At 42.5% G+C, this 14752-nt stretch overlaps 1 protein-coding gene across 4 annotated transcripts in view; it reads left to right on the forward strand.

Annotated features, from left to right (window-relative positions):
* The window catches only part of LOC307033385 (sodium-driven chloride bicarbonate exchanger-like), a 33037-nt gene that overhangs the window by 4529 nt on the left and 13756 nt on the right, over positions 1–14752 (forward strand). For all 4 annotated transcript variants that reach the window (XM_079671834.1, XM_079671835.1, XM_079671833.1 and 1 more), the window contains 8 exons: positions 7336–7417; positions 10757–10900; positions 11041–11182; positions 11471–11631; positions 12007–12195; positions 14001–14089; positions 14319–14476; positions 14617–14704. In XM_079671834.1, coding sequence (XP_079527960.1) covers positions 7336–7417; positions 10757–10900; positions 11041–11182; positions 11471–11631; positions 12007–12195; positions 14001–14089; positions 14319–14476; positions 14617–14704 — 1053 coding nt within the window. The remainder of the gene's footprint in view (positions 1–7335; positions 7418–10756; positions 10901–11040; positions 11183–11470; positions 11632–12006; positions 12196–14000; positions 14090–14318; positions 14477–14616; positions 14705–14752) is intronic.

The raw sequence follows: 14752 nt of genomic DNA on the forward strand, positions 1-14752 counted from the left end.
GAGGCAGAGAGAAAGAGACAGAGGCAGAGCAGTGCTGAGCTCCCTGCTTTTGTTTTCATGTTGTGTTCGTGGGGCTTTCGAAGGTTACTGCCGTTTTCCAACATGGGAAGAGAAGCTAAGGAGAGCATCTGAGGAGAGGAGAAGGTTCGACTGACAGACTATCTGTGTCTGCTGTTCTCTCTGACTTTCATACACATTACAAACACACACTCTGAGTCCACAGTGGGGCTCGGGCCCTGAGCCTTAGCCTCTCGTCTTTCCATTGCCGCAAGCACAAGGGGAGTTAGCGGGCATCCTAACAGGAGTCACACCATGCTCTCAGTGGACCACAGTGCAGGATTTATTAATCAGGTAGGTTGCGTCATTTGATTTCAAAGGATTGCAGTTGTAAGTTTGTGAGCATTTCATTGACTTTGCTGTAGCTAATATTGGAATCGGCTGCCACCACTAATTGATGGTTGAGTTTGTCAACGTTTTTGTCAGATTTGGTTGCACTTTTGTTGTGATTTTGAGACGAAACAGTAGAAACTGGAAACAGAAAATGTTAGAAAAAGCTTGCGTGTGATCTTACTGTTTTACGATCTGCCTTATTTTAATACATGTATAGTTGAAAGGCTTTACTTCGGCTGCAGAGAGGAGCAGTCGTGCTGATGTGCATGCAAAGGTCCGGGGAGGCTGGCTGACAGATGGGACTGTCATTGTGGGGCAAGCGAGGAGCTTATACACACTGCACTAACCCTGGTGATCTCTCAGGGAGATACAGACAATCAAAACCCAAATACATGCAATTTGGTTTGGGCATGTTATCACATCGGTTTTTTCTGGTCTTTGTCATTTTAAGACATTCAGGAAGTTTCTATTACCTGCTAGTTTAAAACCCAAGTCCCCCCTTGCCTTTTTTGCAGGGCGGTGATCACACTTCATATCCTCCTTCTTTCTTTCTTTACCTGTGTCCGACATGGTTAAAGTGTGATGATGCAGATGTATTCAGAGTGCTTAGCATATTCTTCCCTGTGATGCTACCGATGCTGATCCCGCTGCCATTGCCAGGGTAACCATGGCCATCTGTAGGGAGGAAAACCATGACAACAAAAGCTGCCATCCAATCGCAGGATTTGTACAGCAGCTGATAATCCATCTTCCCTGTTAGCTAGCTACAAGCTATAGAATCACTCTAGCTCTTTGGACAAGTCCAATAAAGCAGAATTACAGTAGATAGATTTACATTAAAACTCAGTCTCATGGAGTTCACATGAAACGCCAACTGCTTAGCTATTTTCTGTGTGCACTGTGGAGACTGTTTGCTACATCTGATATGATGTATGAGTACACCAAACTCTGGCCCAATTTTTACAGTATAGAAATGTAAGCATTCATCATCCGCGCTGTAGTGAAAGTCTGCTTCCCTGAGAGTGATGTGTTAATGTACACAGATCCTGGAGAGGAGCGTGTGAGAAAACATAGGTGATTTATATTGGCCAAAAAAATGGAACATAAGCTCTGAGAGAAATCTGACGTTGACACAAAGTGGAGATCATTCGATAGATAATATGCACAGCGAGGCGTACAGGAATGAAATGAAATGAAAATGGACCTGGACATGTCATTTACTAAAATCAGTTTTCCCCCACACCATAATCTTTAGCTTATGGATGTCATTATCAAAATGTTACGCTGTGTGAGTTTATCTTTCGTGCTGCAATACACTTACGGAGTCTCACATCACACTTTTATGTGCACAGACTTATTTCAAATCAAAGAATCAGATATTTTCTAACAGAGCTAATCATCTTTTGAACTTCCTTTGGATAGTTTTATATCCAAGCCCAAGATGTGCTCAAGACTGTGAGCCCCGTAACAATATCTATGACCTCAGGTAGACCCTCACTTCCTTCTTTTATATTTCAAAACTCTACTTTTTATTGCAGGCTATCTTAAAATGATCTAACCCTCAAGTCTCAACTTGATGTCGTCAGGGTTGTTCCTCTAGACTTGAATCTTCCTTTAGAGCCATCAGATATATGTGAATGCCGTGATGGTCGTTAAGTAGCCTCCAACAATTCCTAAAATCACACCAACAACATCTATAGAAGTCGGCCCCCTGTTGATTGTCACTGCAGTAGCTCCGGGCTGTTCTCTGCTACGACAAGCTGAATTACACTCGCTCATGTGAACCAACTATGACTGCGCTATCACTTTGGGATAGTGCTGTAAAAGGTGAAAGCCAGAGGTCAGACGGAAAGTGGGGCACATTGCAGAGGAGATTTAGGAATGTCATTGTGCGATGTGGGGGGGGTGAGTGCTGTATTTGGGGCGTTGAGTTCAAGCACACATTTCAGGTCACTTTCACTGTTGGCTGGGTTTATTTATAGGACTCTATCAGTTAAAGTTACACAACAAGATATCAGGTATGGGATTACAGAAGTGTCTCATCTTTTGTTCAATGTCAGGTCAGGAACAATACATACATATTGAGTATCTTGTTGTGCTTATCACCAAGTATGTGCAGGGAACACTGGTGTTATTTTTTTGCTTTCCCACATTAGTTGGTTATTTTCATCAGTGGTCACCAGTTGTGTTTAAAACCAGGGCGGTGGCTGCCTGTCGATCTGGAGGACACACAGGCTTTGTTCAGGTCAATCACTCGATCCTCCTCAGGCGCTGTGTAACAATGTGAGGCATGCAACTCATTAGAAAGAGTGGTGGGAACACGGAGCGCACGTGTAGCAGCCTGAGGAGTGAATCAGGTGTTGAGAGGTGGTGGATGAATGGTGAAGAAATACCTCCCGTGTATTGGATTTATCTGTCTAAGTGCAGATTGAATGAAAGTTTTTCTAGAAAGGTGCTTTTAAGTGCAATTGGTACATCCTGCGTGGATCTATGACAAGTAACCTGTGGGAAATCTCTGCAAGCTGGTTTGCAAATATGTAACTCTAGACCAAGTGCACCTGTTCTTTAGAGGGGGACACTGGGGGTGATGTTGACTTTTGTATTTGTATTCGTTTTTCTAGTGAAATGCACTCAAGTCTTCTCAATCACGATTTATTAACTATTGTTTTATCTTTAAATGTTACTTATTTAGCTGTAGTTTTTAAATACTTTAGTTCCAATTGTTCAGGGTTTAAGTTTAAAGCAACATGGTGCTCTTTGTTACTAGTCATTGAGGTCTTAGTGAAGCTTCTAAAGCAAAACCACAGCAGAAGTGTTTTATCTTATTTCAAAAGTTATCTATAGTTAATTAAAAGCAGGCGTTAATATTACAAAATCACTCTCCAATCCACAAAATCCAGATTGGACCCTGTGTTTCATGCAAAGGAAAAACCTAAATCAAACCAAGATCTACACCGACTGTCCTGTATGTATTCTTCCCAGTGCAGGATATGAAGCTCTGCTGCATACATCCACAGAGCAATGTGCATTGAATCCAAATCAGATGAAACTCAATGTCAAGGCTTTCAAGGTCATGATGCTCCATTTACCATCGCTGCACCAATGCTAGCACTGTGCACACATACAGTACATGAGCACACACATGCGCTGTTAACTCAGTTTGACATGAGAACATCCTCCGGTCCTCGGTTTGTGAAGCCTTTTGCTCCTCTACCCCAGTGTGTAGCTCATCCATCCACACTGCTCCGCCCCGTCACACCACTGCCTGCACAGCCCCTGTGTGCATTAGCAGGCCTATGCATGTGCAAAGAATATATATAATAATAAAGAGAAATCAACAACCAGTCAAGAGAAAAGGCTTATTATGAAAACCAATGTATGTTCACGTTATGTTAGAGTGTCTAATCATCATGCCGGTCACATATCTACCCCTCCTCCACCTTTACCATCCTGACTCCCCTGGAGTCTCGGTCACGTGCTCTGTGCTCACGTTCCCCCGAAGCTGTCACCCGCAACCAGCGAGCCAACGCAGAAATGTCTGATTTAATTCTCTCCACCACGCAGGAGCCTCCATCACTGATCCCATGGTCGCAGACAAGGTTTTATCGTGCTGTAAACGCTGGCAGATTAATCTTAACCCAGATTGTTGAGCAGGGATGTTTCTCTGTGGGCTGGTCTGGGGTCAGCATCATGAGGTAGAAACCCGTCTATAAATAGTAGCAGCGACCTGCAGGCGGGAAATTCTGGCTCATCTGTCGCAGTGGGCAGGGAAAAGCTTTGTTTCGGACGAAGCAGAAAAGAGCATAGCAACAGGCTAGAATTAATCAGATTGGTCACTTTCTTTGTATTTTATTAGAATACATTTTTACGTTCAATTTGGGGAATTTTTTTCCCAGACATCCTTTCAGATTTTTTCAGAAAATTAATTGATTGGGATGGAAACTGGCAACAGAAAGGTAGGAGTTGAAATAGTGGAAATGTATGAGAAGTATTCAAAAACAACCAAACAAATGGCATATATTTGGACTAAGGATGTTGAATATCCCTCCAACTAAGATGCTAATGCCTTGTAGAGGAGAACATGGTCACTCTGTACACCGTCTGGATGTCAATGGCTACTTTCTCATAACTCACAGTGGGGAGAATACATTTTTTTCTCTTGCCTCTCAGGGCTATTCAGATCATTATGGAGCTTTATTTTGCATACTAACTGCATATATAGATGTGTGTGTATGTGTAGTTCTCATGGGTCTGGGACAGGGAGTGTAACTGAGACTGAGAGTTTCCCTGGGGAGCTGCAGGGCCAGCCCCCTGCTACTCTCCCACGCTTTCACAACCAATAACATCTCTGTTTTTGTGACTTCCATAAGTACAAACAAAAAGTTTTTAGGAAATGAATTTGTTATTTTGGCCACCCTGGCATACTGATTGTCTATGATTCCTCTCACAGTAGACACAAAGGATTGATTCAGAGGGAATTGTACTGCAGATGCATGGGCGATGACAGAATTACCACATTAGAACATGTCAGTATTTCAGATGACCATTAACCATCTGCCAGGAGAAATCTATCTAGGCATGTCTATCTACAGGGACTTGATAATGAATTCTCATCTGGGTCTCAGTGTGTGTGTGTGTGTGTGTGTGTGTGTGTGTGTGTGTGTGTGTGTGTGTGTGTGTGTGTGTGTGTGTGTGTGTGTGTGTGTGTGTGTGTGTGTGTGTGTGTGTGTGTGTGTGTGTGTGTGTGTGTGTGTGTGTGTGTGTGTGTGTGTGTGTGTGTGTGTGTGTGTGTGTGTGTGTGTGTGTGTGTGTGTGTGTGTGTGTGTGTGTGTGTGTGTGTGTGTGTGTGTGTGGAGGGGCTCCATCAGAGTCTGTTAATGTCTCTTTACAGTAAGCCCACCATGTCAGCATCTGTCCACACACTCCTGCGATGCTTTGGCTTCTTTTCTCACATGGTCGTTCGTGTGTGGGGGCGTGTGTTTGTCTGTCTGTGTGTGTCTGTGTGTGAGTGTGTGTCTGTTTGTGACAGCGTTCCAGTGTTCTTGCTTAATCTTTCAGGATCAGAGATTGATGGTCAGCATCAGCCAACTTTAGCTTGTCACAACACAGAATGCAACATGTCTCATGTTTTGGCAATATTTGCTATATTACTCACGCTGTAGAAGGTCCATTTGAAAAGCAGGATTTTTTATATTTCTATAATATTCTTTTTTACAGTAGCAAATAACTGCAGATGCAAAATTTAGACTGAAAGAATATGATTATTTTATTTGACCAATAACATTTCTGTATACTTGTTCTTTTAACAATGAGCTAATGACTAAGGAATTAGCAAGCTATGAACATGCTAGTGCTAGTAAGTCTAGTTTTATGTTTAGAACGGATATTGATCATGTGTTATACAGTTTCCGACAGATGGATTGTGTTCATGTGCATGACTTACTAAAGCAGCCATGTGTGAATTTATTTCAATACAGCACGGTTACTTCGATAACCCTGCTATATTCCAACGTTTTCCTGCTCATTACATGATTGCTAATCGCTTATTTGAAGATTAAGCCTGGTTTCAAACACATTTATCAGACTAACTTATCAGAGTCAGATTGAATGCATATATAGGACACATGTATGCAGAAGTGTTCATGATGTTCAGTATTTTTGAACTCCATATTGATTCCATTCAGGAACTAGGCCATCCGTGTGTATGTGGGGGAAACCAACAACGATCATCCCTCAATCACATTTTTATTTAGATTGCAAGGAGAGCATTCACAGCTCTACAATAAAAAAAATATTTGACCCATTTAAAATAGTGAAACCATGGAAACTCAATAGTTGGTGATCAATGTACGTTGTCTGTCAGACTGCCCTACAGAAATCAATGCATGGGAAACACTGATAAACTTGGGGGTGCCTTTAACATGTTATGTAATGTCACTAATTGTGTGAAGTCTAGATCTGGTGTATATGTTTAAGCTTGTGTCTGATGATCAAAAAGCTTAGTTGAGCTTAGTGCTTTGTCATGATCTCATCAGAAAAAAATGAACGAAGGCTCGCTGATTCTACATTCGTAGATGTTTTACATCAAGGCCCTCTGTACCGCATTATGTCTTATTGTCAGTAGTAGATCGTGTCAGGCTTCACAGACAATAGGGGTGTAAAATGGAAGAAAAGTCATATTCTTTCAGTACAGTACTCTGATTTTTACATGCAAAGGAAATGCCAGGCTTGGGCAAACTCTCTTCCGCAGTGTCCACGCGGCAGCGTGCGTTGAAGCATCAACGCTTCTGCCCATTCACTTTGAATGGGGTGAAGTCACGCTTTGCCGAACTGCATTGTGGTTCCGTCGCTTCGCTTTGCTCGCGTTTGCTCGCTTCGACGGATTCATCAGCCAATCAAATCATTCATTTCTCAAGGTCAGTGCTATTTATAGCGTGGAGTAAGAAAAGCAGTATGCCTCCATTTGCACCAGCCACCAGCCTGTTCTCCAGCATCTGCTGCTCCACTTCCTTAGACATCTCCCCTGCCAGAGGCGTGGGTGGTGGAGATTCACACCATTTAATGCTTACGCACAGTGATGCATCCTTTGTTAACCATGACACAAACACAGTGTAATCTGGCAATTTGGCTTTTTCTATATTGCAATTGGGTGCCTTTTGTTGCCATGGTGAAAGTTGCTTGAAGTTATGATGCCGAGCTGTGTGTATCATCTTATCACGAGGCGCGGCGTGTGTGTGTGGGAGGGGGGGGGGGGGGGGTGGTCTTATGTAATAGCATTAATGAAATATAGATTTGACTTCAGTGCGGACAAATGCTCCTTACACAGGGATCTCCTGTGAAGATACCAATATTAGGGAATGTGCTTATATTCATTATTAACTCTAAGTGATGTGGCCGTTACACGCAAACTGTTCACACCTATTTTGTTTGTGTCTCTTTTTCCAGAGAGCTGATGAGGAGGCAGTGGTGGACCGTGGGGGCACGCGCTCCATGCTCAACACCAACTTTGAGAAGGAAGAACTCGAAGGTAACACCATAAGTGATCATTAATATTAACATTACACAATTAATTATACATCTTTGTGGAGAAGATAATAGAAAATAGGCACCCGAGGGAATTCTGTATATACTCATAATAGAGTGCCCCTTCAATGAAACACATCACTATAACACTTACAAAAAAGCTTTAGTGTGAGTATCTGTCGTCGTTTGGAGGTGTATTTTTATTTATGTAAATTGATAGAACATTACAATATAATTGTAGTCAAGCAATAGCAGTAAACATATCCAAAATGACTGACAGCCGAGATACTGATGGCGGGAAACTTGTCTGTCTACCTGTCCAAATCACTAAATGGAAATGAGGTTTTGATGTGAGTCCTGAAGAATCAAAGTGTGCGGGCTTTTGTCTCTTTGTGTGTTTGCATCAGCATTTCATCCGTCCTAAAGAGACAGATTTCTACACCAACAGCATTTTGAATTGACTCAACGTGCTAAAAAAGGTTTTTTGAAAGGTACTTTGGGAAACAGGGAATCACAAAGAGAGCAAATATAGGCAAGGTGAGCTTAGGAAAAGTGGGAACACTTACTTATTTTTCCCTAGAAAAAGTGTAACTTTGTATAAGAAAGGAACTTTTTATTTGTACCAATTAGATCACACATTTTTGTGTAAGTCAAGCGGTGGAAAGGAGGGAATAAAACATCTATTATAGAGAGATTTAGTTCCCCCGTCAGTATCCACTGTATTTTTGTTGCCAGGCAACGTCCTCATAGGAAGCCGGCAAAGCTGTCAGTCTTTGATTCTGACGGTGCCAGCGAGATGGGCTTTCATCTCAAGGACTCCTCATCCTCGAATGATGGTTTCCATAATGACTATCCCTCTGTCTGCTGCTGTGGTAACGCTGACTCTGCGTCAGCAGGAGAGCAGCTCCTCTGAAGTTATCTCACTCAGACCCTTTCAGCCCCTTCAACACTCATTCTGATACACCCTTATATTTGGGATAAAAGTAAGAGGTAAGCAGGACATCAAGAACAAAAACAACTTTACATTTTTATTGAAAATAAAAAAGGAACATGAAATTGGGCAACATTTTCATCCGTTGTTTTACACATACAGAATGTTGTTCATTTTCACTCAATACGACATTAACCGTCCTGATGCCCCAAATACTCGCTAGAGCAACAAATATGGATTAATCTGCTGCTAAAATGAGTCCTCAACAAATCAAACGGAACAAGCATAGCCCAGTAACTGTAACTATGAGGATTCATTTAGAGTAATGATTATTCTGCAACGTCAGAGCCGCGTATCTAGACCCAGGCGTGTGAGGAGAAAGCCCAGCCAATCAGAACGGATGTATTCTGTGGCCCTGAAAGCAGTGTATTCATGAATACACACACAAAGACTTAAAGACATGGGATAGCAGCGCGTCACACACCGCTGCATGAATGCAAGGCTTGACTGACGGAAAAAAAGCGAAAACATTGTGTGACATCAGTAGTAGTTCAGGCCTGGAGGAGGCGAGCTATTTATAAGTCATGAGCTCTAGTGCTCCGTTTTCCTCACATACCTGCTACTTCCTGTCTGCTGGAATCTGCTTTACGGTGAAACTTGCTTCATGTGCAAAGTCAGTTTTACCTCTACTTCCGACATACATTATTTAAACACTGCTAACAGCAATCTGCTCTGCCTGAATGCGTCTCCAGTAGACTGAGTAAAATACACTTTCAAACTGCAAATACATTTTAACCCACGGTTAGTTTTACCGCTACGTTCTGTGAGACCTCACTTAACCTCTGTCCTGGAATCCTACTGATGAAAGACGAGTGAGTCTCCTTTCAATCGCTGTGATGCCAGAGTGCTCTCAGGTGATTCACGTTATGTCTGTGCATTCATTTGATTACTGCCCTATGATGGGGTTTGTCTCCAAGAACAGTTTAAGGAATTCATGTGGGATTTTACCTCCTCATAATAAATGAAAATATACAAAATAAATCACAATAATAAACAGAATAAGCTCATTTATTTCTAAAACCTGCACAAGCCGCACACCCTCCACAAATGGCTTTACTTGAGCTAGGATTTACATTTGAGAGGGTTCCCTAATGTTTGTGTAAATAAGATTATGTTCAAGGGATTTGAGTTTAGTTTTTAGAAGTGAACAGGACACCATAATGTCAGAGTTGTTCTTTTACCAAAACAAACAACCAAAACTCAACTATAAAAAAGCAATGCTAGGGTGTCTTAGTTATTTAAAACTCAAACTAATTGAGGGGAACATGTCCCCTGTCACATGTGAATATTAAACCTTTCATTATATTACAGAATAATAAATCAGAGAATATCTGTATAACTCGATGTAACATGATTGAGCTGCCTGGACCTTAGCAGTGAAGATGGATTAAAAAGAGATCAAAGTTAATTATAGACTTCCTTGTCATTTTGGTTTCTTCCTTGTAAAATGATGGTAAAGCCGGGAGCTAATTAATAATCCTCTCATGTAGCTGTCAAGCATCAAACTGCCCTTGGTGTCACATTACGCCAGGGGCAGAGGCATCTCATATGGTGCAGGCGAACGAGGCGTTCAATAGTCCTGTCTGTGTCCGGCCACTGAGACGAGGGCCGGCGGGAACAAGCAGCAGCGGGGCAGCTTGACCGCAATAAAGGTGAAGAGGAAGTCAGCTCGCATTATCTATGTGTACACGCACAGAGAAAGGCCCTTGTGCTCACACGGTACAATATCCTTCCGCAGTCCCAGTCTCATTATCTGCTCTGTATTGATTTAAAATTCAAATCTGTAAAAGTCCTCAAATTACAAGATCCATTTCAGCCTCCTTAAAGAGGACAATGGTTCAATTCAAGCCCAGGAGGGCCCGGAGAAAGCAGTTGGCGTGCTACTACCTTTTGCTGAGTTCCCCAACATTTATTACAATGCCTACATTTTGGTTTGCTTCGAGGTACTGAGTAACCGCATTCCGTCTGTGAATCGTTTTGTTCTGTCGCCCGCATGGCTTCATACCATTTACAAATGACCTCATTCATCCGGTTCCCTATTAGCAATGGGTTTGAATCTGAAATATTGCCAATTTTGCAAAAGATCTGCCCTCGTCTTGTTGGTCAACCCTCCTCTCACAAAGTCTTGAGTCGAATCTGAATCTTGCTACTCTGGTGTGCAACTATGCTGTTGCTGATTCAAGGTGAAAATGCCCCCCCCTATTGTTAGCTACTTCACTGATACTGTATGGGTCTTAAAAAACGTCGAAGAATGAATCTATGACATTGTAAAAAGACGGGCAACATCAAACTATTCTTGAGTTTGAAGGACAGACCGTAGAGTCTCACATTGTCTGGTGCATGTTTCTCCAGGTCACCGCACTCTCTACATCGGGGTTCACGTTCCTCTGGGCAGGAGGTCGCACCGACGTCACCGTCACCATGGACACAAACACAGGAAGAGGTCCAAGGAGAGGGACTCTACAACTGATGATGGAAGAGAATCTCCGTCTCACAGTAGGTCTTAAAATGGACTAAAGTAAACTCCGAACAAGTTCCACCAAATGCACATCATGTTCTATTTTCCTGTTTCATATCTGTCCTGTCGCCTTCGCCGCTCCTTTATCTGTCTCCACACACTTTCCCATTTACTATAGCAGACACACCAGCTCAGAGGGTGCAGTTCCTGTTGGGGACAGAGGATGCCGATGAGGAACACATTCCTCATGCCCTGTTTACGGAGCTAGACGAAATCTGCCTCAGGGAGGGTGAGGACGCAGAATGGAAAGAGACAGCCAGGTACACCACTGCAGTCGGCCCCATGGGCTACAGCTGGCCAGATGTGCCGATTCTCCTCTGTTGCACCTGGGAGTTTGATCTTGTTTATTTCTGACTGCAACTTTTTTCACCAAGCTGTTGTTATATAACCATTCCTCCCAGGATGTCCAAACTTAATATCAAAGCATACTCTATACACATTCTCTACAATGTCAATCAAAAGGCTCATTATAGTGTTTGGAACTGATACTTTTTTTTTGACTTCTATCAAATATAAACTTATGATTTATTTATGTGTGATGTGTGCAGGTGGCTCAAGTTTGAGGAGGATGTTGAGGACGGTGGTGAGCGGTGGAGTAAACCCTACGTAGCCACTCTGTCTCTACACAGCCTTTTTGAGCTTCGTAGCTGCATCATGAACGGCACCGTGATGCTGGACATGAGGGCCAACTCGCTGGAGGAGATCGCAGGTGAACACTTACAATAATTGAAAATGTTCCATGGTATTGTGTAACTCAGTGGTTAAAACTATAAACTGCCTTCTCTCTAGTTACTTTTGGCAGCAGAGCATTATAACGAGTAAACGGAAGTTCACAAAGACAGTGTTTTCATTTTTGAGGGCAGCAAAGTGTGTTAATCTGATTGTGGGAAAAACTGTGCTGCTGAATAGATCTGGTGAACATAGCCGAGTTTGTGACGATGTTATCGGTTTCAGTGGGTCTGAGTGGGTTTTAGTGGGAATAATCAGCGTAGTAGGTGCACACTCCATTAGACTTTGTGAATTTGAAATGAACTGTTTAAAGATTAATGTGGAAACCTACATGTGTATACTTGTAACCTTTCAGATATGGTTCTGGATCAGCACGAGCTGTCAGGTCCTGTAGGTCCGGAAGCCAGGAGGAGGATCCGCGAGGCTCTGCTCAAACAGCACCACCACCAAAACCACAAGAAACTGGCCAACCGCATACCCATCGTACGCTCCTTCGCTGATATCGGCAAGAAGCAATCTGAGCCTCATTCCATGGACAAGAATGGTGAGCACACACACTGCAGTCTTTTCATCACCCTGTTATATTCTCAGCTTTTCCCAACATACTGTATATGTTGATGTATGTACAAATATACAGTATTTCTGTATGCATAACGTTGTAATCCTTTCCATGCTTTTTCAATTTTTGTTCATTTGTGACTTTTATTGCTGTTTGATCTCATTTTTTCCTCTTGTGTGTTTCTCCATGTGTGTGTGTGTGTGTGTGTGTGTGTGTGTGTGTGTTGTCCTCTGCTGTATTTGCATGTGTGTGCCCGTGTGTCATTCATTCAAGCAGTGAATGGCCTCTATTATGAAACGGTAACATCTCCCAATCGTATGCTTGAATTCCCCGATATTACTCCACCAAGGAAGGCCTTTTCCTGTTTGGCACGGCCAGGGTGTATGTGTTGCGTGTCATGTCTGTCCTCCCCTCCATCACATTTGAGTTCCTCCAGCAGCCATGGCAACATGACCCCAGACACGCCCTTTGGCAATCCCAACAACAAACGCCTTAGTGTTCTTCAGGCCGTTGCACAAGGCTACTATCCCATCGCACATGAAGACACAGAGCAGGAAATCTGCACAGGCAACCAAAGCTCATGCTTAACACTAAAGCTTAGTTAGCTATACTACCAATAGAATAAACAAGTACACATTAAAGTGGAGAGCATCATCGTGAGAGGTTAGAAATGGGTATGCAGTGAAGAAAAGAGAGGAAACACGGTCCTTCGATTCTATTTTTGGAACTTAAAAGGGAAGCAATAAGAATAAAAGCACACAGTTTTTTGTTCTTCCAAAGAAAAAAGGGGCATGTGCAGCGTGCCAGTTTTCATGATAATGCTCTCCACTTCCTGTCATTGTGAATGTTTAATGACTAAAACCATAAGAGATGTGTGACTCACGCTCTAAACTCATAACAGTGACTAATTACTAATAGTGTTAGCTCCTTGCTTCAAATCCATGTTGTGACTTTAAAAACAAGAAATAGCTTATAACCTTTATTTTGTTGCCTTTGGGATTGACATTTAAAGAAACAGTTAACAGTGTGTGGAAATATGTTTATTCACTTTCTTGCAAATAGTTTGTCATACTATGTCATCTCTATTTTGTTTCCACTCCCAGCAATCCAGGTTAGTTGAGCTAACCAGCTGCTGGCTGTACTGTAGTCTCATTATAAAACCAACAGCTATGAAAGTTGTATCAATCTTCCCAACTAAATCTCTGTAGGAAAGTGTTTTTGGAATATGCCTTTAGTGTTGCTTAGTGTCCTTTAGTGGCAGTAGCATCACTCCTAGCTGACACAGGTGACGGTTTGAGCAAACCACATGTTTCACAAGTGCTGGGATTTGCTCAAACAGCTGTAACTGGTGCATTCACTTCACACTAAGGACTTATTTTAAAGGAGCAATCTTTGACTTTTTAAATAAAACCTTTTTGTCGATACACACATTCAAAATCGGAAGTTAAAGATTGTACCTTATTTAGTTTAGTAACCTTGAAAGATAAGCCTAAGGTTTAGCTATAATCACTATCCACTGCGCCAGTGAGCACTCATCAGACTCATATTAAGCTAACTCACCAGGTACACTCTGAAACCATGTACAATATTATCTTTTGTCACTGGGGCTGAACCTTTTCATCAATCAAGGTCCAGCTCCCAAAACAAAAGGGTCCACTGTTGTATCATATTGTTCAGAGAATGTAACTGTACCTCACTCACTGGGGACCTTTGTGTGGGAAAGAAGTATTTTGATAGGCTGTACCTCCGTGGAAATTGACATGATGTTGCTTTGGTGCTCTTCCTCACAGGCCAAACAGTCTCACCTCAGTCCCAGTCGACTAACAATGATGGCAAACAGGACGTGAGCAGAGAAAACAGTGCTGTGGACTTCAGCAAGGTGAGCTCCCAGACCCACCGCTGATCCTGCTGTTTATCTACGGGCACTGATATCTGAGCACATAACTAGTCCTGTATATTTAACCGATTGGGTTACAGGTGAAAGGAATTTAACAGGAGTAAAGCTTTCTTTTGTTGTTTGGGGTCAAATCCAGGCTGTATTTCGGAATTGTATTCAGCACAAAATATTGGTCTTAGGATACGGTTATCGTTTTCTTTCCGTCTCACAGATTGACCTCCACTTCATGAAGAAGATCCCTCCCGGTGCTGAGGCGTCTAACGTCCTGGTGGGGGAGCTGGAATTCTTAGAGCGCCCCGTGGTGGCCTTTGTCCGCCTGTCCCCTGCTGTGCTGCTCAACGGCCTGGCTGAGGTTCCCATCACTACAAGGTTTTACGCTTACTGATGGGAAAAGCACTTCTCTCTGTATTCTGTATCACTTCTGGATAGATGAGCTGATAATCCCCCGAATGCTTCCTCAGAAAAGGATTTGACTTCTACTCAAACCTGTTGTCCTTTGTGTTGCACAGGTTTCTTTTCATCCTGCTAGGCCCTTTGGGAAAAGGTCCACAGTATCATGAAATTGGCCGGTCTATTGCTACACTCATGACTGACGAGGTGAGGCCTAAGTACAACACTTTTTAATAAAACCATGTAAACATATGT

Source organism: Notothenia rossii, assembly GCF_949606895.1.
Source record: "Notothenia rossii genome assembly, chromosome: 3".
NCBI lineage: Eukaryota > Metazoa > Chordata > Actinopteri > Perciformes > Nototheniidae > Notothenia > Notothenia rossii.